Below are 27,520 nucleotides of genomic sequence, written 5' to 3' on the forward strand. Positions count from 1 at the left end.
TGAGATTATCTCATTCTAGTTTTTCACACCTCTTAACTGATGTAGCTACACCAGCCTGAATTTACGAGCTAGTCTACACTAGTGGGTTCGAGTAGAGGTGGGAATAGAAATCAGGATAGAAATTTCCCCATCGCTAAATCCTATGTAAAGTGCTTTGAGCCCTATAGCTAGAAATTAGCCTGAAATGCAAGGAGATGACTGTCCAGCGGTGGTGTTCCTAAATCTGTTAAATCACTCTCTCCGTGAACAAAAGAGGAATCGAACTGGGGATAGTGACCAGACACTGGCTTCAGGAATCCCAGTCATTGCACAGACTAAAAGGGTTAAATACATCATAGCTGCTTATGTTTACACATGACTATGGTTGTGTATTTTATTACAACGCTGGCCATGCTCCCTCCATTGGTGCACAGTCAGACCCTGCCCCCTAGTGGTGACAAGCAGATAAAACAGTGAACGAATCCTGCAGTGATTCTCTCCAGTGGAGGTAAAGCTGAATTGTCCTGCTCTGAGTTGTGTGCTATACAATGTGCTTAGTGAATTTTGTTGTCACTTAAGCATGTGGCTGGGGAGATGGGGAGGGGATGGAGAAATGGAACCAAATTCACTTGGGTTTGAAATGACACCGCTATAAATAGTAGAAATCATTTTCTGAAAATATTTGGCCTAAATTTTTTTTCCAGTGTAGAACAACTTTTCAACCAAATCAAACGTGTTCCCAGCAAATTTTTGCTTTGGTCAAAATTTTCTCGCTTTTTCCTTGAAACAACAGAAAACAAAAGCCAGTTTCCCACAAAAATTATGGGGGGGTTTCCTTGAAAAAGTGGAAATCAGACATTTTTGGGGTGAAACTTTTCCATTTTCAATAAAAATGTTCCATTTTCAGTTACAAAAAAGTTCAGATTTTGAATACTGAAGAGAATCAAAATTTTTTTTTCTGAAAATGGAAAACATTTTTACAGAAAAAAAAATCTGTTCCGGAGCAGGGCCTGTCTCTCGCTGTGTGTCTGTGCAGCACCCGGCACAATGGGGTCCTGATCTCAGCTGGGTCCTCTAGGCGTTACCATCACGTATACAATAATGTCCCAGGAATCTTTTAATACTCTGAAGACAATATTAGAAGCACCGTGGAAAAAATTATAGATTTATTTATTTTTTTAAATAATCAAAGGGCCAGATTCCCAGCTGGTGTGAACTGGCCGTAACTCCATTGGAGTCAATGGGCCCAGACCTCCAATGGGTGTAAATCAGCATTGCACCATTCACTTTATCGGCGTTACCCGGATTTATGCTGCCTGAGGCTTTGTTAGCTGAAACAGAGATGAGAACCCAGGATGTTCTGCATTCCATATATGCAGACAGAGTCCCCAATCCAGCCATTTAAATGAGCACAGCTTCCTTTTGGCAAATCCATTTATATTGAGTGTTGCAGATTTCAGACTTGATCTGACTCTTCTTGACTGCAGCACAGCTGTTCTCTTCCGCAGGACCCGAAACCGTGAACCTGTGAGAGGAGTGAAGGAGACAGTCACAATCACTGGGTTTAGAGGTGCAGAAAAGCAGCTTTTCTCTTTCCTTCCAGCATGCTGGGGTTCCAGCGTCATCTCTAGTCCTTCCCCAGATAGGCTAATACATGAAACAAGTTGATATGTTAAGTCCAGACCTGGGGGAGAGGTGCACAAACTGCACATGGTTCAGAAACTTGCAGCAAAGTGATTAATCAGAGTGCTAGTGCAGAGAGGCCAATCTTTAGAACTGATGCAAATGTTCCGCTTTTGAAACTTACATGAAAAGTTAAGTCAATTTCAAATTTCAGTGAAAAAACAGGGAAGTTTTGATGAATTTTGAGTGATCTAGTTTTTGGACCAACTTTGGAGGCAGTTGGGACTTTCTCAGTTTTGTAACTGAACAGCTTTTGAATTTTAAAGTCTCAGATGTTGACAAAAACAAGAAAAGATTGAAAAAAATCCCGTTTCTCCCCATTTTGTAACTAGCTCTGCCCTGGAGTGTGGGGCCGAGCAAAGAGAGACCCGGATCCTGCAAACCTTTATGCACTTGCTTTGATTTCCTGCCATGCATACTGCCATTCACTTCAATGAGACTTAACCCCAGGTGTGTCTGCAGGATCAAGGCCCTTACACTGTAAGATTTAATGGATGAAATCCTTGCCCCATGGAGGTCAATAGCAGATTTGCCATTGACTTTAATGGGGCCCAGGGTTTCACACTATGTATTTATTGCAGACTCATGTCAAATACTAATCAGGAATCACTCACAGTGTTTGATTTAACGGGGAACCATCCACCCAGGTCCACTTCCTCCCTGCGGAGGTGATGTTGAGTCCAATCCACACCGGATTTTGATTTCCTGTAAGATTCTGTGTGAACTCCTGTGAAATGGACACAGTGTCAGAGAACAGAACATGGTGGAATTCTCTGGCTCCTTTGCTCACGATGCAAACGAGACCTGATCTCTCATTTGGGTTTTGATCTTTAATACTGGTGACAACTCAGAACCAGATGAAACTCCAATTGAAAGTAAACATAACAAACAATGTATAGGATTAATTAATAACTGAGTCAGTCCTGTTCCCCTCCATCAAGATTTTGATGAATTTTGGTTATCATTTTCGGTGAACATCAGTAAACATTCTCCATTTTTTAAAATAATTTTTACAATTTTTTTTTAAACACAGCTCTAATAAATAATTAATAGCACTTGGGCAAACATGTCAGCTGTTACCCGCCTACTGCACCTCTTTCCATATAGGATTCTGTACTGAGTGACCAAACCCTGTGCAACGTTGCTATACAGCTGTTACCCAGCTGCCCCACCCCAGAAGCAGCCGCAGCCCAGTGATAGCTGAAGAATCCCTGTCTCCAGTTTGTACCTAATCATTTTAACACTGGACAACGTTTTGGAATCTACTATTAATGTATTTATTTATATAAAAATGTAATAATTCTAAGCCTAAGTATATAGGCTTGGGATGGTTCGATTTTTATCGGCAAATGTTGACTTCACCATACACACACAAACTGATGAAAAATAGTTCCACTGACAATAAACAAAATTTACGGAGAGGCAAAGAAAAATGTTATTTGAGAACTTAGCATTTGATTTAAGGATTCTTACTGTGTATATGTTGACTGTTACAAAACTCAACCTCTTTGAATCTCAACATCTACTGTCATTAACTAATTATGGTCCGACCTCGCTTTCCAGTGGCTGACCCCGCCCCATGATTTTCCACAACTGTGAAAATTTACAGCAATAAAAATTGATAAAAAATACTTCAAACCCATAATTCTGCACAACTGAAAATTTAAATTGTTAAAAAATGATTAAAAATAAATGGAGAATATCTGTCGAAATTCTGAAAAAACCTAACGTTTCATTTCACTTTAAATTTTTCCGATGAAAAACAGAAAAATTGTGAATGAAAATTTTACTTTCAAAAGTTTGTTGCTGGAAAAATAAAAGAGGGCTTCGTGACCTGCTCTCATGAACAAGGACACAAATATGTTAGGTGAAGTTTAGCACGTTCTTTACCAGCTCCTCCCGGTCCTGGATCACTAGCAGGTGAGATCTCCTCCGTGAGCAGTCATCACGGCCCCAGCTCCAGTATTGATTCTCTTTAGAAAGCCAGTAGCACTTGTCCCTGTGCGGCACCCAGTGCCTGGGGCAGAGTTTGCACCCGGGGCCCTCTGGACGGGGAAATGGAACAGTTATTAAAGTAATGGATCTGATTGTTCTGACCTGCTCCACCAGCAGAGACACACGGAGCCTTCACACTCAACGTTTTAGCGAGACAAAGTGCAGCGTGTTGGCAGAACACTGGGGAGCATGGCAAGACCATAACACCACGGGGTGCTCAGAGTAAGTGCTGGCTCCAATACCTCAGTGTGATGCAAGGGGGCGCTGTGCTACAGGTTAGCAGAGCTGGAGGATTAGCAGGGAGCACTCTCCCCTCCCAGTCAGTGCTGGCCCCAATGCCCCATTGTGGTGCTATGGGGGCACCGGGGGGCTGTGTTCAGTTATCAGGGTAGAGGCTCAATAAAGTGCTCTCACCTTGCAGTAGGGAGACCAGAGGTCCCAATTTCATAGGGACAGTCCCAATATTTGGGGCTTTTTCTTATATAGACACCTATTACTCCCCACCCCCATCTCGATTTCTCACGCTCACTATCTGGTCAGCTTACCTTGCAGCCACTGCTGACCCCAGTGCACCAGTGCAGTGCTAGGGGGCGCTGTGCTGCAGGGCTCAGTAGGGCGTATGCTAATGTCAGTCAGTGCTGGCCCTGATCTCAGCTGGGGCAGGGCCTGTCTCTCCCTGTGTGTCTGTGCAGCGCCCGGCACAACGGGGCCCTGATCTCAGCTGGGGCAGGGACTGTCTCTCGCTGTGTGTCTGTGCAGCGCCCGGCACAACGGGGCCCTGATCTCAGCTGGGGCAGGGACTGTCTCTCCCTGTGTGTCTGTGCAGCGCCCGGCACAACGGGGCCCTGATCTCAGCTGGGGCAGGGACTGTCTCTCGCTGTGTGTCTGTGCAGCGCCCGGCCCTGATCTCAGCTGGGGCAGGGCCTGTCTCGCTGTGTGTCTGTGCAGCGCCCGGCACAACGGGGCCCTGATCTCAGCTGGGGCAGGGACTGTCTCTCCCTGTGTGTCTGTGCAGCGCTCGGCACGACGGGGCCCTGATCTCAGCTGGGGCAGGGACTGTCTCTCGCTGTGTGTCTGTGCAGCGCCCGGCACAACGGGGCCCTGATCTCAGCTGGGGCAGGGACTGTCTCTCGCTGTGTGTCTGTGCAGCGCCCGGCACAACGGGGCCCTGATCTCAGCTGGGGCAGGGACTGTCTCTCCCTGTGTGTCTGTGCAGCGCCCGGCACAACGGGGCCCTGATCTCAGCTGGGGCAGGGACTGCCACTGTGTGTCTGTGCAGCGCCCGGCACGACGGGGCCCTGATCTCAGCTGGGGCAGGGACTGTCTCTCGCTGTGTGTCTGTGCAGCGCCCGGCACGACGGGGCCCTGATCTCAGTGCCTCTAGATGCTACACATGTAATACACATATCAGGTAAAGAACTATAAAATCATAATTCACTATTATCACTAATGCTGCCTGTATCTTTCAAAGCTCAGATCACCCTGGCTGGCCAGCAGCAGTCACTGTTGAGGCTGTAGATTCCTGGCGATATTAAAGAGGCTCATGAAAGGAGAGATGGGATAGAGGGTGTGGGAACGAAGGTGTCTCGGCTTTATGTATGGATCCGGGTGTGTAACAGTGAGGATGAGTGACGGGTTGTATACAGGATGCTGGGGGGTTACCTGCTGAGCTGTTTTCCACTCCACACAAATTTCGCTTCAGGCAGGATCGGAAACCCTCCAATGTACGGTTGCATGTTGTGTTTTCATTGATCTCACATGAATTGCTCTGCTGAGCAGTCGGCGGGACGGCTGCCGTCGGGCAAGTCTGGGATGGGCGCTGGCCAACTTCAAGATAAATAGAAGCGAAAAATTGGAAAAGACAAGGCCAGATTCCAGCTGGGGTAGATCAGCCGTAACTCCATCCACAGGCGCTGATTTTTGGTTTTCCCAGAGGGTGATACACCCCCGCTCTGTCCTGAGGCCCGGCCCTCGCTCCGCCTCTCCTGCCGAGGCCCCGCCCTCGCTCCGCCTCTGCCCCCAATGCCCTACCCTCACTATGCCTCTTCATGCCCCCCACTTCACCCCCTTTCCCCTCCCCCTTCCTCTCCCCACTGTCCCCTACTCCATCTCCTTCTCTTCCCCCTGTCCCATCCCCCTCCCCTCCGAACAGCTGATCAGCAGCCAGCCCTCAGGCCACGCTGAACCACTGTGGCTGGTGGGTTCTGAGGACCCCCTATTATTTTTCTGTGGGTGCCTGAGGCCCGGAGCACCCCTGGCGTAGGTGCCTATGGCTCCATCGGAGTCAGTGGGCCAGGTCCCAGCTGGTGTGACTCGGCCATAGCTCCATGGGAGTTGATGGGCAGATCCCCAGGCAGAGTAAATCAATGACCATAAGGCAATTTATAGCAACTGAGAACCTGGCACAGTTGTCCCAGAAGCACAACGTTCAAGGCTAGAAGAGACCATTTGGCTCATCTAGTCTGACCTCCTGTATCACCCAGGCCAGAGGCCGCCGCTCAGCGATTCTCACATTGAGCCCCAACAAGGTGTGTTGAGTTCCCGGAGCGTTGCTGGGTCGCAGCCCAAAACCCACAGCCAGGGGGCTACTCACCCAGGACAGCCAGCGCGATCACAGCTCCCAGCAGGACGATGTTCCCGGCCCAGCCCACCCGCAGAGCGATCCGATGCCAAAGCGGGCACTGCGGACAAGCTGCAAGAATCAACGGGGAAATGCAGAGCTGGTTTGCATGCACCAGGGGAGATAAGTGCCTTTGGTGCACCCACACCCATTGACATCTGCAAGGCAACATCTCTGCCCTTTAACGCTCTGGCCTGGCCTGTTTGCAGTTCTCACCTCTCAGTGGAAAGAAGCCCCCTGGTTTGACTGTGGCTAGCTGAGCAAATAGCCTGCAAAAGTCTCTGAGAAGGAGGTGGATCTGACACTGCTCTTCTCAGCTCAGCAGATCAGGAAACCCACTGCCGGAAGTGTGGGGGTGGGGGGAGGTGAACGTGTGTTAATGATCATACAGAGAGACAGTAAACTAGTGTAAACCATCAGCTAAACTGAGGCTGGACAGGATGATTCCGAGCAGCTCAACTCATCTCCTGCAACAGCCGGGGCTGGGAATTTCACCCAGGATTTCCTGCCTCCAGCCCAGCAATACGTGGTGGGATGAAAGCGAGATGCAGAACACATTGCTCAGTGACACACCTTGCAGAAGGTGTCATCTCCTAGGGATCCCTTTGTACTGTGAGCTCAATTCAGCGAGGGGGAGGAGCTGTCAGACCCAGCGCAGAGAGACCAACACTCGCCTTGGTTGTGAAGCCCACAAAAAAACTTGACAATGGCTAGGCTGAGGGTGCAGCCGCCGCAGCTCGTCACGGTGACCGTTATGGGCTCGTCGTGCTCCCCATCGTCTGTCTGTAACCTTCTGTCGTCTCCTGCCTTAGGCCCAGATTGCAAATGCCATAGGGCAGGGCACTGCCTTTTTAATCCCAGGTTTGTGCAGCACCCAGCACAACAGTGTCCTGGTAAATGACTGGGGCTGCCAGAGGCCACAATAATACAAATAATAATTAAGTGACTTGATCGAGGTCACACACACAGTCAGTGGCAGAGCCAAGAACCAAAACCAGGTTTTCCACGTGCTAGTCTGGTAGCCTAGCAACAAGGACATCTGGCCAAAAGAGGCACTCGCACTGATACACTGGAGTGGGACGGCCTCGGGGTGGTGACTCAGCGAAAGCCCTGCGCCCTCGGTGGTTCAGAGCCACGGCTGATCGGTTTAGGCACTAAAAATTTGTTGCTGTTTTTTATCTCCTCCAGGAATCAGCCCAACTCTAGAAGGAACTGGAGTCGGTAACAGAATTCTGTTCTCCTAAGGAACTCACCTGGACCCGTTTCTGTAGTTTCTGGGTTGTGATGGTTCCTCATCAAAACCCGGGAAATATTTACCCTCTCTGCACTGCTCTGAGACAGGGCAGCGCTGTTATCAGCACCTTGTGTAGATACCAAGCATAGGCACCGACTCAGTGGGTGCTCCAGGGCTGGAGCACCCCCAGGGAAAATTAGTGGGTGCTCTGCACCCACTGGCAGCCAAGCTTCTCTCTCCCCCCGCATGCCCCACCTCCTCCTCCACCTACCTCTCAGCGCTTCCCGCCTTGCTGCTGCCAAACAGCTGTTTGGCAGCATGCTGGAAGGGAGGGGGAGGAGCGGGAACGCGGCATGCTCAGGGGAGGAGGTGGGGAAGAGGCACGGCCGGGGTGGGGATTTGGGGAAGGGGCTGGAATGGGGGCGGGGCAGGGGTGGGAGGGGGGCTGGGTAGGGGTGGGAGCCAGGGCAAGAGGGAGGTCGACCACCCACTGGTGGAAGCAGAAGTCGGTGCCTATGATACCCAGGGGCGGCTCTAGGAATTTCGCCGCCCACAAGCAGGGCGGCAAGCCACGGGGGGTGCTCTGGCGGTCGCTGTTCCCGCGGTTCCGGTGGGCCTCCCGTAGGCACGCCTACGGATGCTCCACCGAAGCCGCGGGACCAGCGGACCCTCTGCAGGCACGCCTGCGGGAGGTCCACCGGAACTGCCTGCCGCCCTCCCGGTGACAGGCAGAGCTCCCCCTGTGGCATGCTGCCCCAAGCATGCGCTTGGCGCGCTGGGGTCTGGAGCCGGCCCTGATGATACCAAGGCCAGAAGGGACCATTGTGATCATCTGGTCTGACCTCTAGGATAGCACAGGCCAGAGACCTGCCCCAAAATAATGCCTGCAGTGGAGCTGTCAGAAAAACATCCCAGCTTGAGTTAAAAACGGTCAATGATGGAGAATCCCCCGTGACCCCAGTAAATTGTTCCACGGGATAACTACTCTCCCTGTTATTAATGTACCTGTATTCCAGCCTGAATTTGTCTAGCTTCAAGTTCTAGCCATTGGGTTGTGTTAGACCTTGGCTAGACTGACGAGCCCGTCATGAAATATTTGTACTGACAGCCTGGGATCAAGTCACCCCGTCACCTTCTCCTTGTTACGCTGACGAGATGGAGCTCCTGGAGGCTCTCACTGTAACGCAGGTTTTCTAACCGTTTAATCATTCACGTGGCTTTTCCTTGACCTCTCTCTAGTTCATTAACCTCCTTCGTGATCCGTGTGCACCAGCACTGGCCGCAGAGCCCAGCAGCGGTGGTACCGGTGACAGAGACAGAGGTAATAGAACTCTGCCCTGTCTCTCTACACCTGCTTACAGGTGGGAAACTGAGGCAGCGAGTGATGGAGGGCCAGCTTTCCTAAGGGATTTACGCACCTAAAAACAGCCAGATGTGATTTTTTTAAAGCCTCTAAGTCCCTCTGAAGCCAACTTGCTCAGGCACCTAAGTACCTGTGGGGGTCTGACCCTATGTGCCCGGCTCAAGGCGACACAGGGAGTGTGCAGAAAAGGACCTAACCCCAGGTCCTCCAAGCTCTGGGCAAGTGTCCTTCTCCCCCCACTCCGCCCCCCCGGGCCTCACTGCTTCTTCCTCTTGGTCTCACTACGTGTTGGCTGCATTCCAGTCGGGCAACGTGACGGCACAGGAGGGCAGAGCTGTGCAATATACTGTGTCTTGCTCTCACTACGCCCACAGCCTGCACGAAATAGTTTTCTGTGCCAAGTAAAGCTGCAGTCACTCAGTGCTGGGGTCATTTTCCTCACCACCCCCAATCCGGGCTCGGTGGCTCAGGACACAGCTTTCCAGATGGCCCCAGTCCAACAGCACCTCCGGCTGTGGGGTCTATGGGCAGATTTCCAGAGATTAGCACCCAATGCGCTGGGCTCCCCTGGAACCTAGCCACTGAGCTGGGTGCCCACACGAAAGCCGAGAGCCCCTGCAAATTTGGTCCCTGTTGTGGTGCTGAGCATTGTGGGAAAATGAATAAATAAATCAAGGCATAAAGGCCAGATGCTCAGCTGGTAGAAATCAGCAAAGCCCTGTAGACGGGAGTGGTGTCACCATGATTTACACTGGGGCCAACCTGGCTCTTAGACTGTCGCTGGCTTGGAAGAGTTCAGAGACACTGTCTCATTTACCAGTGCAGAAGCGAGTCAAAGCCTTATGCTGAGCTTCTCCTACGAGCTAGACCAGTGGTTCCCGAACTTCAACAACCCACGAACCCCTTTCACTAAAATGTCAAGTCTCGCGACCCTCCTCCTAAAAATGAATATTTCCAGGGATTTTCTCCTTTACCTGAGTATAAATTACAAAAGCAGTGATCTAGGAAATATAAAATTTGTTCTTATGACGTGCTTATTACACACTTTATTAATCATTATTATTTATCATTACAGTATTTTTATTACATTATGAAAATGGCAACACTCTTCCCAGATCTCCCTTTCGTAGCTTGTATCACTTTGAATAAGCCTGTTCTAAGACACGGCTCCTAGGTTTCACCAAGGAGTATCAGATGTGAAACAGCAGGAAGGTATTTATGAAGCTAACTCAAAGAGTTCCTCCTACACAAGCATTCAGGTCTTGAGCAGTCCAGGCAAACAACACACGTTACAACAAAGCTTAAACTTGTTCTTCATAATAATTTTACAGACACCACTAGCTACCTACTTAATTTTAAAGACAGCAAAACATATCCCCCTCCCTTTCCATTTCTTCTAAGGAGTCTTGACATTTCAATCTCCTCAGTGGGATAGAGATGCTCGCTTTGATCTGCTTAGCTCTTGGAAGTCTAGGGGCTCTGGGCTGCTGGCCCCGTGCTGCCCAGGGTCCCTCGGGACAGCTCTGTGTGCCATTAGGGATTTTTTTCCAGAGACCCCCCCTGTAACATTTCACAAAGCCCCAGGGGTTCCCAAACCCCAGTTTGGGAGCCACTGGGCTAGAGAAACCTAAACCCAGACCCCCAGCTGGTGCAAATCAGCTGAAACTAGAGTGACCAGACAGCAAGTGTGAAAAATTGTGATGGGGTGGGGGGTAATAGAACCTTTTTTAAAAGAAAAAGACCCCAAAATCAGGACTGTCCCTATAAAATCAGGACAGCTGGTCACCCCAGCTGAAATGCCAGCACGGAGCTGATTTGCACATGTTGATTCTCTAGCCCTGCATAGTGATGCCCAGACAAAAATCTGTGTGAAGGTGGAAAGAAGGTGGCATGTAATTTAATGGCAAAAGCTTTCCAGGGATGTTATAATCATCCTACCACCAAGCACTGCCCCAAAATTGAGAGTTAAGGTTACCCTGAAAAGGAATCCAGGTCTGGAACTGCACAATTAAGGTGACCACACAACTTAAATCTGCTCTGTAGTGATGCCATGAAATGCATATACAATTAGGATGAACACGTTTTAGCGTTTTGGATGCTGGGTTTGATGAAGCTGATTTGAAAGAGACATTAGATTGTCTTCAGGTTATTTTCTTTCATAGAGCCAGAGCTGATTTCAGATCTCAGTGACCCTGTTCCAAATCTGGAGTGACTCCACTGCAATGAATTGTGCCAGGGCTGGATTCAGATCTCAGTTACCTTGTTCCAAATCCAGAGTGACTCCACTGCAACGAATGGGGTCAGGGCTGGATTTTCACCTCAGTGACCAGAGGTAAATCCAGAGCAACCCCACTGAAGTCACTGGAGTTAGGACCAAATTCTGATCTCTGTGACCCTGGTGTAAATCCGGAGTTAATGCACTGAAATCAGTGAAGCTGTGCCCGCCTACACCAGATAGGGATCTGACCCCTCGTGCATTGCTAGACCTGCTATTTATCAACATTACAGCAGCAAAAATGGAATCCCAGCCTCCCAAAATCCACCCCCCCCCTGAAAAAACGCCACAAAGTGAAGTGCACTCACTGTGATGCTGATCCGGGGCCGACCTGTCGCTGGGCAGGGAGCCTGCCGGGTGGGTTAGATAAGTGTAGATTACTCCCCCCTCAGCCATAGCCAGCAAAGGTGACAGGCAGGGAGCTGGGTGTGAAGGCACCGTCCTTGTGTCTGAGGTAAAATGACCGACACCTCTTCTATCAGGAAATATTGTCTCAGTTGAACTATATCCACTTCTGACCACTGCATGGGCTTTGGCGAATAGCTGAATAATTTGTACCTTCTCTCCCAGCTGCAATTTGAGGGTTGGGTGCTCGACTCAGATTCGATGGCGATTCCAACTCAGGCAGCGAATCCCAGCCTGGAGCACCAGGCAGAGCCAGCGTAGACAGTCGTGTGTCTAGCTCCCTGCCCCTCTGCTTTTCTCAGTGCTCGGAGAATAAATGGTCTTTGAGGGGGCTGTCCACAGCAGCCAGCTGTCAAAAGCCTGTGTTGCTTTCTTAGCTCAAGAGGCGGAAATGAGCTCGAAAACAGGGTGGGTGGACAGTTTTCTAACAAAAGGGTGGCTTGGGGGTTTCACTCAAATGACATTTTTTGCAGCAAGCAGCCACTTTCCCGGGAAAGTTTGAAATGTTCGTCCCCCAACTAAACTCCCCCCACACACCCGAAAAGGAAAAGCTTTGGTCAGAGGATTTGGTGGGGAGGTTGCAGAAGAAGTGGAAAGTTTCCACTGAAAATGTTGATGAAACTGGCGGGAAAAAAAATCATTTCCATCAACGTGGTCCATGGAGAAACAACCAGCATTTCCCAACGGTTGAAATCAAACTTTCCTGGCACGGTTCAACGGCATGGTCCAAGGAGCGGGAAATTGGTGGGTTTAATATTCATTGTTTGCATATGGACCTTGGAGCAGTTGTTTCATTATATGTGTGGCGAGGCTTGTGTTTCCTTCACTGCCGCTAGCACCTTAAAAACAGCAGTGTGGATGTTGCCTCAGGCGAGCAGCTCAAGTCCAGGCCTGTCGTCTGCCTTCCCTCAGGTCTTAGCTGAGGGGACTTGCCCAAGTCACTAGCACCGTCCCAGCCACCCTGCCATTTTTTTGCATGCTAGCTCCAGGGAAGTCTTTGCACAAGCAGCCCTAAGTGGGAGCAGAGCCTGGCAATGACCTACTCTCCTGCACGTGCCCCCCGCTGTCCTTCAAACCTCCTGGCTCGTTGACTAGAAGCTGGAGAAAAAGGTCACACACACACACACACACTCCCCACTCCCCGTCAGTGAAGTTTTTCTTTCCACTGCAGAAGACCTTTCCAGCCCACCCACTGCTCTGAATGTGGTGCTACTCCCCGGTGACCTACCGTGAGGTTTAGAACCCAGCATCAAAACAGCTGGCGAATGTGGCTGTGACAAGTGATTAATAGTTTCATAGATTTAAAGGTCATTAGAGTGTCCTGTCTAACACCAGAGAACGGCAGTAGTGCAGATGTCGAGTCCCCAGCAGCTATTTGAGTTAGAGCAGAGGTTCTCAAACTGGGGGTCGGGCCTCCTCAGGGGATTGCGAGGTGATTACATGGGGGGATCGCGAGCTGTCAGCCTCCACCCCAAACCCAGCATTTACAATAGTGTGAATTATAAAAAGAAGTGTTTTAATTTATGAAGGGAGTCGCACTCAGAGGCTTGCTGTGTGAAAGGGGTCCCCCACGTCACAGAGCGCTTCACTGCTCATCCCAAAAATCAGTCGGAGACCACTTAATATGCAAGCACCAGTGCCCACCACTGTGTCAGTGCCCACCACTGTGTAATATTAAAGGTAAAGATAATAATTGGAGATATACCAATCTCCTAGAACTGGAAGGGACCTTGAAAGGTCATTGAGTCCAGCCCCCTGCCTTCACTAGGTGGACCAATTTTTGCCCTAGATCCCTGGCCCCCCCCCCCAGATTTTTCACAACCCTGGGCTGCTTAGCCAATGCTCAAAAAAACCTGCTAGCCCCCTACATGTGTATGTACAGTCCATTCCAGCCAGCTCCCTGGGAGACACCTAGCTTCTTCAGCCAGTTGGGACCTGCCACCACAATCTCCTCCCTTTCCTGTCCCACCTTCTGCTTCCTTCCTGCCAGCTTTATATAGCTTCCTGGCTAACAAGGCCCGCAGGTGTTTTTCCCTAAGCCTTTTGGTGAGCCACACCCAGCCCGCACCAATTAATACCCCTTAATTGGAGCTGGGCTAACGGAGACCTGACCAGAACCTTTTGGGCCAGCACCCTGTTACACTCTAACTCATTGGTTCTCAAAGTTTTATATTGGGGGTGTATCTTTTCGAAAGTTTAACGCTCTTTGACAATACTTCCCTCCGTGGTGTATAGATGTATCGCACAAGGACGGGCCCCGATAGACTTGTCAAAAGTGAAAGTGTTAACCATGTGGGGGTTGAAAAAAATGGCCTTTTCAAAACCAGATCTTTTCACCCAGAAATGTATTTTGGGGGTATGGCTTTTTTGGAAAACAAAATATTTAGTTACTTATTTTTCCTCTCCCCCATCCCCTTTTTGTCTCTCCTCTTGTTTTTTTTTCCATTGACAAAAGGAAAAAGATCAGGGGGGTGGGTGGAAAGAAGAAAAAAATCCACACAATCCTCCCCCTGAAAAATGGGGGGCAGGAATTGAAAATGAAAAAGTTCCAAAAAATTTCTGATGAAAATTTCCACTCACAAAAAAACTTGAATAAATGAAGCAGGGAATGTGCTCCGGTCCTGGAAGAGAGCCGTGGACCAAGAAAGACGGCGGGCTGGTCTGCACTGAAAACTTATGGCAGCATCGGTGCATGTCTCAGGGGGGAAATCCAGGCCCCTGAGAGATGCAGCTGTACCAACCTAACCCCTAGCGTAGACAGCGCTAGGTCGACAGAAGAATTCTTCCACCGCCCTACGTACCACCTCCTGGGAGAACCCGTTCCGGTGCCATAGTAAGAGTCCAGCGTTTTAACTGTAGCCATCACAGGGCTGTGTGACTGTCCCATTGTTAGGTACGCAGACAAAACGGGGGCAGCTGGAACTAGCCTCAGGGGCATCAGGGTTTGCAAACAGCTGCAGCAGGTCACACCTCTGCAAGCAGCCTCACGGTCACGCTGGCCCACAGGAAACCGTCTTCGGGCAAGAACGCCGCTGCTAGCTGAGCAGCCCTTCGCACCCACAGGTTTTCATCTCCTGCTCATCAGTCCACCCCTGCACTGTCCCTGCTGCGTCCTACTTTCTCAGCTGCTGGGATTCCCACAGTGTCACAGAGCAGGGCCGCCTGCAGCGGGGGCGGGGGGGGGCAGGGCTGCAGAGCCATTTGCTGTAGGCGTGTCATAGTCGGCTGGGCCCACTAGACTGACATTCTGTATAAGGTGATGTCCCGAGATGACCTGTACCTGCCCATAGTGGGGGGAACAGAGCGAGGGCGGCAGCTTCAGCAGATGTTACTGAGCATGCTCTGTCCTCGGGAGCGTGCGCAGAACAAGCCAAGCAGCAAATCTGGAGGGAGGGAGGCACGTGACCCCCCCCACACACACATACCACAGTTACCAACTTTCCCATCGTAAATAAGCACCCCGACTTTCACAACCAGCCCCAAATCAAGCTAATCCCATCTCAAAACAAGCCAAACCCTAAGAACCCCAACACTCTGTGTGACTAGATCCCCGCGGCGTGCAGGATGGGACTGAGGGGGGCCTGCTGTGCACCCCTGACTCTCTCCCCTCCTTGCCCCTGCTGGCCCCTTGTCCCCGATGCCCCCCCTTTCCCCTGCTTTTCCCTCCTTGCCACTGCTTCCCAGGAGCCGATCAAAAAAGAAGAAACGTGCGTCCCTGACCGCCTTGGCTAACAGCCATTGATGGACCTGTCCTCCGTGCACATATCTAATTCTTTTATTCACACCCCTAACTGATGTAGCTAGGTCGACTCTGACTTTTAAGAGCTAGTCGACACGTCTCAGAGCTCACCTACAGCTGTGCCGCTGCTGGCGCCCGTCAGTGCAGGCGTTTACTACATTGATAGGACAGGTTCTTCCTCCTTTCTGAGCGGCAGTAGCTAGGTCAGTGGACAAATTCTTCCATCGACTAGTTAAATCTGTCAAATCGCTCTCTTCGTGAACAAGGGAGGCATCTAGCTGGGAATAGTGACCAGATACACAGAATACAAGGGTTAAATACAATCATAGCTGCTTATATTTACACACATGGTTGTGTATTTCATTACAACTCTGGCCACGCTCCCGCCATTGGTGCAGAGTCAGACCCTGCCCCCTAGGGGTGACAAGCGGATAAAACAGTGACTGAATTCTGCAATGAGTCTCTCCAGCAGAGTAAAGCTGAATTCTCCTGCTCTGAGCTCTGTGCTATATAATGTGCTTAGTGAATTTTCTTGTCACTTTAGCATGCAGCTGGGGGTGGGGAGGAGGGCAGGGGATGGAGAAATGGAATGACATTCACTGGAGTTATGAAACGACACCACTATAAATAGCAGACATTTTTAGACATTTTTTTGGTCTAATATTTTTTTCCAGTGAAGAAAGATTTTTAACCCAAGCAAACATGTTCAAAGCAAATTTTTGCTTTGGTTAAAATTTGCTGGTTTTTTTTTTTTGAAACAGCAGAAAACAAAAGCCAAACAGTTTCCCACAAAAATTGTTTTTTTCCCCCCTTGAAAAAGTGGAAATCAGACATTTTTTAGGAAAAAAATTCCATTTTCAATACAAAAAATATTCAGGTTTTGAAAACTGAAGAGAATCATTTTTTCCCCCTGAAAACAGAAAATACTTTTACAGAAAAGTTAGTCTTTAAGCTGCCACAAGTACTCCTGTTCTTTTTAAGAAAAAATTCTGTTCCTGAGCACAACGGGGCCCTGATCTCAGCTGGGGCAGGGACTGTCTCTCCCTGTGTGTCTGTGTAGCGCCTGGCACAACGGGGCCCTGATCTCAGCTGGGGCAGGGCCTGTCTCTCCCTGTATGTCTGTGTAGCGCCTGGCACAACGGGGCCCTGATCTCAGCTGGGGCAGGGCCTGTCTCTCCGTGTGTGTCTGTGCAGTGCCCGGCACAATGGGGCCCTGATCTCAGTTGGCTTCACATTAAAGCAGGTGCTGAAATCCTATTAATGCAACATTAAGCAGATACTTATACACTTTACTGAGTAACTGGACTCAAGCACTTGAGATTGTGGTAGAACTGGGAATAGAGCCCAGGATTTCACACTGTTTTCTTTATCCATTGCGGATAGGACAAGAAGTTATGGATTCAAATTGCAGCAAGGGAGGTTTTGGATGGACGTTAGGAAAAACTTCTCAACTGCCAGGGGAGTTAAGCACTGGAACAAATTACCTAGGGAGGTTGTGGAATCGCCATCACTGGAGAGTGTTAAGAAAAGGTTAGACACATACCTGTCAGGGATGGTCTAACTCAGTGTTTCTCAATGACTGGTCCGTCATGGACCTGCATCGGTCCCTGGGATGGTCCTGACACAGTTTAGGAAGGCTGCAAGCCGGTCCCTGGCATCAAAAACATTGAGAAACACTGGTCTAGATAATACATAGATCTGCCTCAGTGAAGAGGACTGGACTCATTGACCTAGTGAGGTCCCTTCCAGACATACATTTCTAGGATTTCTATTCTATTTCCACTGCACTACAAAACTAAAACTACCAAGAGTGCACAGCTTCCTTCTCTGTTATTCTGTTAATGTGGCGGATCAGGCACCCCAGTGCCCCTTTGTGGCAGGGGTAGGATGGGGTGCTGGTGCCTCACCACTCTCAAGTCCTTACGTTCGCCTCCCTGCGGGCGGTCAATGACAGTCTCTTGGCCTTCCTCCCTACTATCACCCCTGTCTGGCGTGGTAGCGTGACCTAGTGGTCATAGTCTATATAACCTCCCTTACGAGCAGGGTAGTGCAGCCTAGCAGACAGAATCCATATAAACCCCCTTACAAGAAGGGTAGCACGGTCTAGCAGCCAGAGTACATATAAAACCCCTTATGAGAAGGGTAGCGCAGCCTAGTGGCCAGAGTCCATATAAGATCCCTCACGGTTCAGGGGTAGGAGGGCTTGGGCCTGCCCTCTCCACCGAGCCCCAACCCAGGGCTCTGGTAGTAGCAAGCTCTCGTTGCCCCTCACTCAGCGGGGATCTGCCCGCAACACGCCAAGCTTCCCCACAGCTCTAATACTGCTTGTCTCTAGAGTTCCCCTGGGTCACTTCCTACCGTAAATACCAGTTCATCTGGGGCAGAGGATCCTCCGGTCTGTTTCTACCCTGTGACGTCCCCCGTCAGGGTCCCAGGTAGTGCCTTGGCTTGGCTGACTCCTGGATCCTGATGCGCAGGCTCTCCCTCCTCAGGAGCAGGCAGCGTGCATCCTCCTCCTCCGGTGGTCAGCCCAGACTGAGCTGATCTGCAGGCTTTTATACCTGTTCTCCAACTGGAGCATGCCTAGCAGAGCCTCCGGGGCGTGGCTTCCTCTGGTAGGAAGGAAGGGTTAACCCTTGTTGTACCAGTGTGGGGCCACTCTGCCCGGTCACAGGTAATGACTGCTTGGATGTTATAAGGCTTCCCACAGATAGATTAGCCAATTGCCACTTGACTAAAAATAGTGTGACCTTGAAACACCTTTTTCTGCCCACCACAAACTACCCTAGGGCTGCCCTGTTTACGTCTCGCTTCATCATCAGAATTTCTGATTGTCTCAGGGTTCGTTTAAACGGCCAGCCAGGCGCTACACTGACAAGCGATCCAGAAAATTTTCTCAGTCAAATTAGCATCTATCGATTTACAGCTACTTCCGGTCAATCTAAACCCAAATCCTAATCTGTTTGAATCTGTTTCATCTCAGCTGAATCCTAATAAGGACAATCTAACCCTAAATTGTCCATTTATATCCAGCTTATCTAAATCTAAAGAAATTTGCAGATTACACAAAAATTGGGAAGTGGTAAATAATTAAAAGGAGACGTCACTGACTCAGGGCGATCTAGATTGTATGGTAAATTGGGTGCAAACAAACACTATGCGTTTGAATCTGGCTAAATGTTAATGTGCACATCTAGGGAGCGAGCACACGGGCCAGGCTTACAGGATGGGGGACTCTCTCCTGGGGAGCAGGGACTCTGAAACAGATTTGGCATTCGCCATGAATAATCAGGTGAACATGAACTCCCATTAATACACCTTAAACAAATGTTATTCCATTCAAACACAGTGTATTTCAATTTAATCTGTCAAATGGAGTTATATTCTGTTTTAAATGAATCTATTTAAATCTAATTCTAATCAAATCCATTAAACTCTAATCTAAATGCATCTACTCCTAATCTATAATCGATTTAAATCTAAATCTAATCTATCAAAACCCAATATGATTCATTCTGATTATTTATCGCTATATCTAAATCTAATCTAAGCATTTATTCTATGTTCACCACCCTGCTGCCAGATTCAGAGCCCTGCTCAGAATAGTATTTACTAGTTAATTCTGTTTCTTGCGCCATCTGCCTGTGTCATAGCAGAGCTACAGGATACATGTGATAAAACATTAAGGCAAATATGCAGGTTTCAGAGTAGCAGCCATGTTAGTCTGTATCCGCAAAAAGAACAGGAGTACTTGTGGCACCTTAGAGACTAACAAAAAAACCCAAAAGCTTATGCTCAAATAAATTTGCTAGTCTCCAGGGTGAGGGGGAAGGATACCTCAATGATTTGAGTATTGGCCTGCTAAGCCAAGGGTTGTGAGTTCAATCCCTTAGAGGGGCATCAGGGGGCAAAAATCAGTACTTGGTCCTGCTAGTGAAGGCAGGGGGTTGGACTCAATGACCTTTCAAGGTCCCTTCCAGCTCTAGAAGATAGGTATGTCTCCTATTTAAAAAGTGCCACAAGTACTCCTGTTCTTTCTTAGGCATATGAGTGTCCTCCTCTTTATGGTGAAAGCTGCCAGAACTGGATGGTAGGAGCTTTATCATCCTGTTCAAGGGGATATTTCATGATCCTGTCACTATCCCTGCGTCCGAGGAACATAAAGTAAATACAATGTAGGCAGAATAACCAAGACAACAGGAAATGTAAGCTTTCACCCAGTGCCCCTTGAAGTCACTGAAAGGCTCCTGTAGCATGCTCCAGGATATAGGACAACCCTTTGGTACATATGCGTAAGAAACAGATTCGCTCTGAAACTTACCTGGCAGGCTAAGAGTGATCACAGCCCGCTCCACAGCAATGTTCTCTGAGAACAAAACCCCTACAGTGATTTTATACCAGTGAAGAGTCAGGGAAAAATCTGTAGAATTAAAACCACTGGTGAAACCTTGTCGGTAGCTGTTGAGTGGCGAGCTGAAATCAGTGAAAAAATCCACTAACATTGGGTATGTCTACACAGCAAAAGCTGTGTATGGGCTACCCGAACTAAGCTAGCTTGAATCCAGCTCAGATGGGTGTCATGGGGTATACCAGACCCTCTGAGGCCCCCTGCTGAAGGCCTCATGGCCCTGCCACACTGTGGCCCAGAAAAGGGCAGTGGAGAGAGTCCTCCAAGCTGCCTAGAGTGGCTGTGTGGGACACAGCCAATCAGGGCCCAGCAGGCTAGTATAAAAGGAGCTGCAGGGCCAGAGTGAGTTTGGTTCCTTGCTGGAGCTGGAGGAGGGTGGATGGTGTGTGGCTGGCTGAGGGAGCTGCAGGTCCTCAGATAGGGCAGTGCTGCAAGAGCGAGAAGGAGCTCTGGGCTTGTTGCTGGGACTTCATCATGACAAGGCCCTGAGGTAAGGGTGGTGATGTCGTGGGGCTGCAGGGAAATGGCCCAGGGAATTAGAAAAGTGGTGCAGCTTAGCTAAAGGGATACACCAGATGGCTGCTACCTACAGGGTCCCTGAGCTGGGACCCGGAGTAGTGAGCAGGCCTGGATCCCCCCCCCCAACATTAGCCCCAGGGGGAAGTGACCTGACTTTGAGGCACCCCAGAAGGGGAACTGACCCCTTTAGTGGCCCAGCAGGAGAGCTGAGGCCTGAAATGAGGTGAGGACATTCACTCTAAGGGGAAGCCCTGGAGTATGGCCCAATACCAGGGCTGGGACCATTGTGAGACCACGGGACTAATTAAGGGCCTAAGGCCAAGAAGGGCTACAGGGAAAGAAAGTGCAGGCCCACACACACTCCACCAGGGGGCGCTCATGAGAGATGACCACGCCCCATCACAGTGGGTAACAATAACAATTAAGTGCTGGCTAGAGAGCCCAAGCTAGGCCCTGGGTGTGTACTCTGCTTCTAGCTCATGCTGAAGCCTGGGCTGTCACCCTTTTCACTGCTAGCGTTACCCGTGCTAACTGGATTCAAGGCAACTGGAACTAGAGGTCCTGGGGGTGCTGCCGCACCACGTGGCTTGAAGAGGTTTCCATCAGTTTGGTTCAATGGCCCCCATTGGACAAATTGTTCCAGTGCCACTGGGATAATGTTTCTGCTCCTGGTTGCTGGACAGATTTTCATTGGTGCTACACTGCAGACTGCTGGACAAATATGGTCCAGAAAAATTGGAGACAGCAAAGACAGCTGTTTCAGAACAGAAATGGAAATCCACTGGTGACCCATGGAATGGATCATTAAATGCCGGGATTGAAATGGTATGCCCATTTGTGGACTGCTGCTTCTGGTCCCGGAGGACCAGTGTGGTGTGGTGGGACCACATTGTCTTGGAAACCTGGGATGGCAACCAGTGGCTGCAGAACTTCAGAATAAGAAAGCAGACCTTCATCGAGTTGAGCAAGGAGCTCGCACCAGCCCTCCAGTGCTTTGCAAGCTGGCAACACTTGACAGATACCGGTTGGCTGCAAACCAGTTTGGAATTACAAAGTCACCTGTTGGTGGTGATTAAACAGGTGTGCCAGGCTTTTACTACTGTGAGTTATCCATGGGGGGCTGAAAGTCTTTGAAATTATAGCAGGATTTCAGTGGACAGTTTTTTCCGAACTGTGTGAGGGCCATTGATGGAACACACATCCCTGTACTTTGCCCACTGAAAAGGGCCAGTCAATTTGTGAACTGAAAAGGACGCTATTCATGGTTCTCCAAGGCTTTAGTGGACCACAGGGATCAGTTCATGAACACCAACCTTGGACACATGGGAAAGGTCCATGATGCCAGGGTGCTCAGGAGGTTGGGATTGTACCGCATGGGGAAAAGGGGACATTATTTCCCAGAAATAATGTGATTATTCATGGAGCTTCTGTGCCAGCATTTATTTTGGGAGACCCCCCTCATACCTGCTCCTACCATGGCTCACGAAGCCATACCCTGACAACGCCAACCCAAGAGAAAGGGAATTCAACTACAGACTGAGTAGCTGCCGAATAGGAGTGGAGCGCCCCTTTGGGCATCTGAAAGCCTGTTGGCGATGCCTCCGGACCCATCTGTTGCCAATGTGACCAATCCGGATCATATCAGCATGCTGTGCTTAGCAAAATGCAGATGAAGCTAAACGAGAACATTTCCACAATGAGTAGGCACAGGACAGAATTTCTTTCCAAAGCCAGACCCCACCTGTAAGCACACTGCTCCTAGTTCCTGATGGTCCAGGGCAATTCATGATGCTGTGTGTTTGAACATCATGAAAGGGTGAGGAGCTGAGCTAACAGGTGACTTGGGACTGTGGCAAGGCACAGTATTGCGATGCTGTGGTGGTGCTGAAAAAGCTCAATAGACCCTTGAAGCACACTTGTGTAATAACTTACTTTGGTGGGTTTCAATCCCCTGCAGCTGCCAGTAATGTACTAAGTGAAAGCAGACAGATGTGGGAGGTCCTCATGGTTAACATCTTTGGATGTGGTTTTGTGCTAAGAGAACTGTTGATGTACTTTAACACATTAATGTTTTTGTTGCATGTTCACTGTTCTGTTTTGAGGTGGTTTATGGGGAGCATTTAAGTATTATTGAAGTAATTCAAAAACAGTTCTGTAAGGTTTGGTGAGTGACTTCACACACTCCTTCCTCACCATTATGTCTGACCAAGACCTTGTCTACACTACAGGTTACTTTGGTATACATTATGTCGGGAATAATCCACACCCTGGAGGGACATAAGTTTTATACTGACACAAGTGCTGGTGTAGACAGTGCTATGTCGGCGGAAGAGCTTCTCCCACCAACATAGCTACCCCTCTCGCAGAGGCAGGAGTTATTAAATCGATGGGCGAGCTCTCACCCATCAGCTTAGAGAGTTTCCGTCACAAGCACTACAGTGGTACAGTTGCACCGATGCAACTGCCGCAATGTAGATGTAGCCATGACTGCCTACAGCTCTTACGAAGTGCTACGCGTGACTACTCCCAGGGTGTGACTACTCCCACACGTGCATGTGGTAACTATGAGGAGAGTCATAAAAGCACGCTCGGTATCTGATATCTTCATTGTTTCTTTACTTTTGCTTTCTTTGTCTATGTCATCAGTGAATTGTGGGGATGGCCCTGGAGGACTAGCGATATCCACGACCTGGTACATTCCCCTTCCCCCGCCCTGTCCTTGCTGCATGGTAGAACACGTAGGGGGCCAGGCCTCAGCAGAGGCCTGAACATACTCACACCCCTTATGTGTGCTAGTGTTCATGCACGTCACTCTCCTTCAGGAGCTCAGATCTGGCTGAGCAAGGGTTAGGGCACAACAATGCATAAGTAACTGTGTACAGTCACAAGTGTATATGCACCCTTATTGTATTGTTGTATAGTACTACCTATCCCTCTTCTACCAGTAGGGGTAATCATTTGTCTATATGTTGTTCCTACTCTAGATAGTATCTCTTTTTGTGTCAAGCTAGGTATCCCATTACTGCCACCAGCATCCATCCATAGTTTAGACCTTCTATAGAACCACTATCCCTCATTGTAATAAGCAGTCTACCATATTTCCTGCCATTGGTGGTCAGTGTGTGCCCAATCCCATTCTTTGCTCCTACAACAGAAATACGGTCCGTCATCGTAACAAGTCGCCTATTCTACTAGCAGATTCCAGCATCTGTTCATATTAAGCTTAGATGGTCAATTTTTTTGGAGTGGATCTTGTCCACAGATTGACTTTTTTCATAAACAAAACTCATGACGTAAACATTTTAGATTTTTCCTGAAATGTTTGTTTTTGACAAACATTTTCAGCTATCGTTTTCATTTTCTCAGGCTAATTTTTGATTGGTTGGCTTTGTTGGGAATGGGGGTGGGAGAAGAATGTTTTCAAAATGAAAAAAAATTCAAAAATCCATATAAAATTTACAGATTTCAAAAAGTGGAAAAATGTGTCTGTTTGGAAAACTAGCCGGACAAGCTCATTTTTCAAGCTTTTCACTAAAACGTTATTTGTAAAGTGCTTTGAATGCCAAAAACAGCATGTGAGTGTTGATTATTAGTGTTTTTCAACCAGCTCTAGAATTAAATATTTGCAGGATTAACCTGTTAACTATTGCTTCTCTTCTCCAGTATCCCACCACTCACACCAGTTTCATCCCGCTGATGAACGGCAGTAGAATCCAGGGCTTTACAGATCATCTTCCTATTGGAGGAAAAACCAGCGATGTAGAATTTATGTATTTTCTTAGTGTAAATGAACAATTTATACTATGTACAATAGTCCTTGAACAGGTATGTCACAAATGGCACACAGGCAATCCCCTCTTTTGGTATTCTCAGCTCAAACAACAGTGCTCATTCAGCCCCAAGAATAGATTGTCTACTACTACTCTGGGTTTTTACATTGCCTACCATAATAGGTCCCCAATCTTGTTTCATTCCTGGGCACTCATGTAATAAACATTAAGAATAGGAAGAATTTTCCAGAAGCTGGGAATGGGTGACAGGGGATGGATCACTTGATGATTCCCTGTTCTGTTCATTCCCTCTGGGGCACCTGGCACTGGCCACTGTCGGGAGACAGGATACTGGGCTAGATGAACCTTTGGTCTGACCCAGTTTGGCCGTTCTTATGAATAATTGATTCTAGTTAGAGAGATTTAAGCAGGGAATAAATGTTCTTGCCACCACCAACAGATTGTTTTTGTGATACAGATTATTTTGGAGGCAATGAAACCCCATGTCTGGTCGCATGTTGAGATTATACAAGATTATGTGTAACAGTGTCACCAGCTGACTTCCGCCATAACATTATTGTAATCTTGACACAATCCTAAGAGTTCGGCCAACTAATGAGAACCCATAGTAAACATCTCTTAGAGTCAGGTAGCATTACAGTATAATACAGTATTTTTTTCAAATGATTATTTATTTAGTATAGACAAATAGATACATCACAATAATGAAGACTTGACAATTTTTTGTTTTGTCAATGGAAGCTAAGATTCTGATATCATCCCGGGACTCCAGGAGCTGGGGAATCTAGGCCTTGTTTACGCTCACAAGCTGCACCCATTTAAACAGAAGCAGTTTTAGCTCAACTCCTGCAAACCCCTGTATGTAAAATCAGTTTGCTGATATTTATGGCTGTAGATTTTTATCCGTAAATGCCAGTGGATCTTGATTCCACCACACACACAAACCAATGATAAAATATTTCCGTTGATGATAATCAAAATTTACAGACAGGCAAAGTAAGCAAAATAGAGCTTGCAAACGTAATAGAGTTTGATTGAAGGATATTGACTTTGTATGTTTTGACTTATAATGTTGACAGTTTGTGCTTTAACAGTTACAAAGCTTTAGCTTTTTGAATCTCAACATTTACTGCCATTAATTAATTATTCTTTGACCCCCTTCATATTTTTGGGCAACTGTGAAAATCTAAATCAATACAAATAAAAGCTTAAAGCCTATAACTTTGCACAACTGTGAAAATTCAAATAGATAAAAATAGAAAAAAACCCGCTTAAAATAAACATCAACATTATCCATCAAAATTATTTAAAAAAAGAAAGTTGAATTCTGCCAAGCCTATGTGTATTGCTTAATCTTGCAGGTTTAAAGTTATGGAGATGAGCCAAACTGCTACAAATTAGAACAGGTTGGAAAATGGTTATTTTTTTTTCCTCCCCACTGAAAATGTTGACAAAATTAAATTTCCATTTCAATCATTTAAAAAAAAATTGACTTTTTTTCAAGACAAAAAACATTTCTCAGAAGTGACCCTTCCCTGCAAAAGTTTTAGTTTTGACAGCTCGGTATAATTCAATGACAAAACAATCTGTCAACCAAAAAAAAAAATCATGACTAGAGCTAACCATGAGTGCCAGACACTTGCCTCTACTTACCGAGAAGTGAAACACCAAATAGCGTGACCCAGGAATCAGCACATTCTGTGTGTGCATGGCAGGGGCAACAGGAAGGAACTGTGTTTCTGTATTTTTGTTGTTAAACAAAACCACAACCCTTTGACTCCAAATCAAAGGCTGAGAAAAGAAAACATTTTTATCAGCTTCCCCAGCCACCTTGGCGGGACAGAGCCTCATTAGGCTACATCAGTGAGATCTGGGTGTAAACTGATTTAAAACAGTAGCACCAGTTTCACTAAACTGACTTAAAAATGATTTGTCTTAAACTGGTGCTACTTTTTGAGTTTAGACAAGTGAACCTACAGAGAATCAGAGAGCAGCAAACCACAGCTCAAGGCTCACTTCACTCCCTCCCCACTTATCTGAATGACGCACGCCAGCAAACCTCAACCCGCTGCTTCCTTGTCGCGTGTTTTACTCTGTGTGCACACAGTCGTGTCTCAGAGGTCACGCTTCCTCTCCCCGGGAGCCCAAGCACATACAGATGGGGAGACATATTCTTTAAAACGGCTACCTCTAGCCAGAGGTGATAGGTGTGCATAGTGCCCAGTGATGGGATAATTATTAATAATGTTAAGGGTAGAACGGACCATCAGCTCATCTGACTTCCTGTATATCTATCACAGGCCAGAGGATTTCACCTACCTACTCCTGTTTTGAGCCCAATGTTGGCTAAAGCATCTCCTCCAGAAAGGCATCCAGTCTTGATTTGAAGACCTCACGAGATAGAGAATCCACCACTCCCCTTGGGAGTTTGTTCCAAGGATTAATGATCCTCACTGTTAGACATCTGGGCCATATTTCCAGTTGGAATTTCTTTGGCTTCAGCTACCAGCCATTGGTTCTTGTTCTTCTGCCTTTTTCTGCTAGATTATAGATTCTGCTAGTATTTTCTCTACATGAAGGTACTTACACCCAGTAACCAAGTCACCTCGGTTTCCTTTTTCGTAATCTAAATAGATTAAGCTCTGAAAATCTCTCTCATTATGAGGCATTTTCCCCAAACTTTCTGTAACACTGACAAACGCTGGTCATCAGCAGGCAGGATCGAACTTGGGACCTCTGGAGCTTAGTGCATGAGCCGCTACCGCATGAGCCAAAAGCCAACTGTCCGGTAGCTAAGGCTTAGAGCAGATTCATTTTGTCTCTCTCTAAGTGGTCTCAGTGCCACTGGATGGGACAGAACACCACACCCAGGAGGTGTGTGGGTTACACTTGGATCATTGTTGTGGTGCTTCTCTGCACCCCCTCCAATTTTCCAAAGTCCTTTTGAAAATATGGACACCAGAACCGGCACATTGTTGTTATCAGTCTCCCCAGTGCCGTCCGCAGAGGTGAAATCACCCCCCAGCTCCTGCTCACTTCCCCCTTCTTTATACATCCAAGGAGCACCCGTTTGGCCACAGCATCACACCGGGACTTCACATTCAGCTGTTCGTCCATTATAACCCCTACATTCTTTTCTGGGTCACTGCTTTCCACGAGACAGTCCTCCATTCCATAGGTCTGACCTGAGTTCGTTGGCCCTACATGTCCGACCTTGAGTTTGGCCGTTTTAACGCACGTTTTGTTTGAATGGGCCCTGTTTACCACGCTAATGAGATTGCTCCTCAACGGTAATTACTGTTCCACCAGTCTTTGTGTCTTCCATAAATGGTTGCAGCCAAGGATTTTAGGCTTCCTTCCAGATCGTTGATGAAGATGTGGAATCGCGTCAGGCCGAGCTAGGAACACTTCCATGGGCGGCGGGTGAAACTTCCCACGGAGAAGGCTAGCTCCCTGTTCCACCTCTTCTGCCCAGGCTCCACCCCCACTCTGTCCCAGATCCTGCCCCC

At 48.1% G+C, this 27,520-nt stretch overlaps 1 protein-coding gene across 1 annotated transcript; it reads right to left on the reverse strand.

The window, feature by feature from the left end:
- Positions 1-1,054: 1,054 nt before the first annotated feature.
- Positions 1,055-17,808, reverse strand: LOC120392426 (killer cell lectin-like receptor subfamily F member 1). The gene is made up of 9 exons (XM_039517178.1): positions 17,652-17,808; positions 16,837-16,944; positions 15,405-15,571; positions 11,458-12,393; positions 6,251-6,349; positions 5,320-5,484; positions 3,553-3,707; positions 2,277-2,389; positions 1,055-1,504 (listed from the first exon to the last, which is right to left on the reverse strand). Exons 4-9 carry the CDS (start codon positions 11,543-11,545, stop codon positions 1,381-1,383), a joined length of 744 nt encoding a protein of 247 aa, XP_039373112.1. The 5' UTR covers positions 11,546-12,393; positions 15,405-15,571; positions 16,837-16,944; positions 17,652-17,808; the 3' UTR covers positions 1,055-1,380.
- Between the last annotated feature and the right edge of the window lie 9,712 nt (positions 17,809-27,520).

The sequence above is a fragment of the Mauremys reevesii genome, unplaced genomic scaffold (assembly GCF_016161935.1).
Source record: "Mauremys reevesii isolate NIE-2019 unplaced genomic scaffold, ASM1616193v1 Contig1, whole genome shotgun sequence".
Classification (NCBI taxonomy): domain Eukaryota; kingdom Metazoa; phylum Chordata; order Testudines; family Geoemydidae; genus Mauremys; species Mauremys reevesii.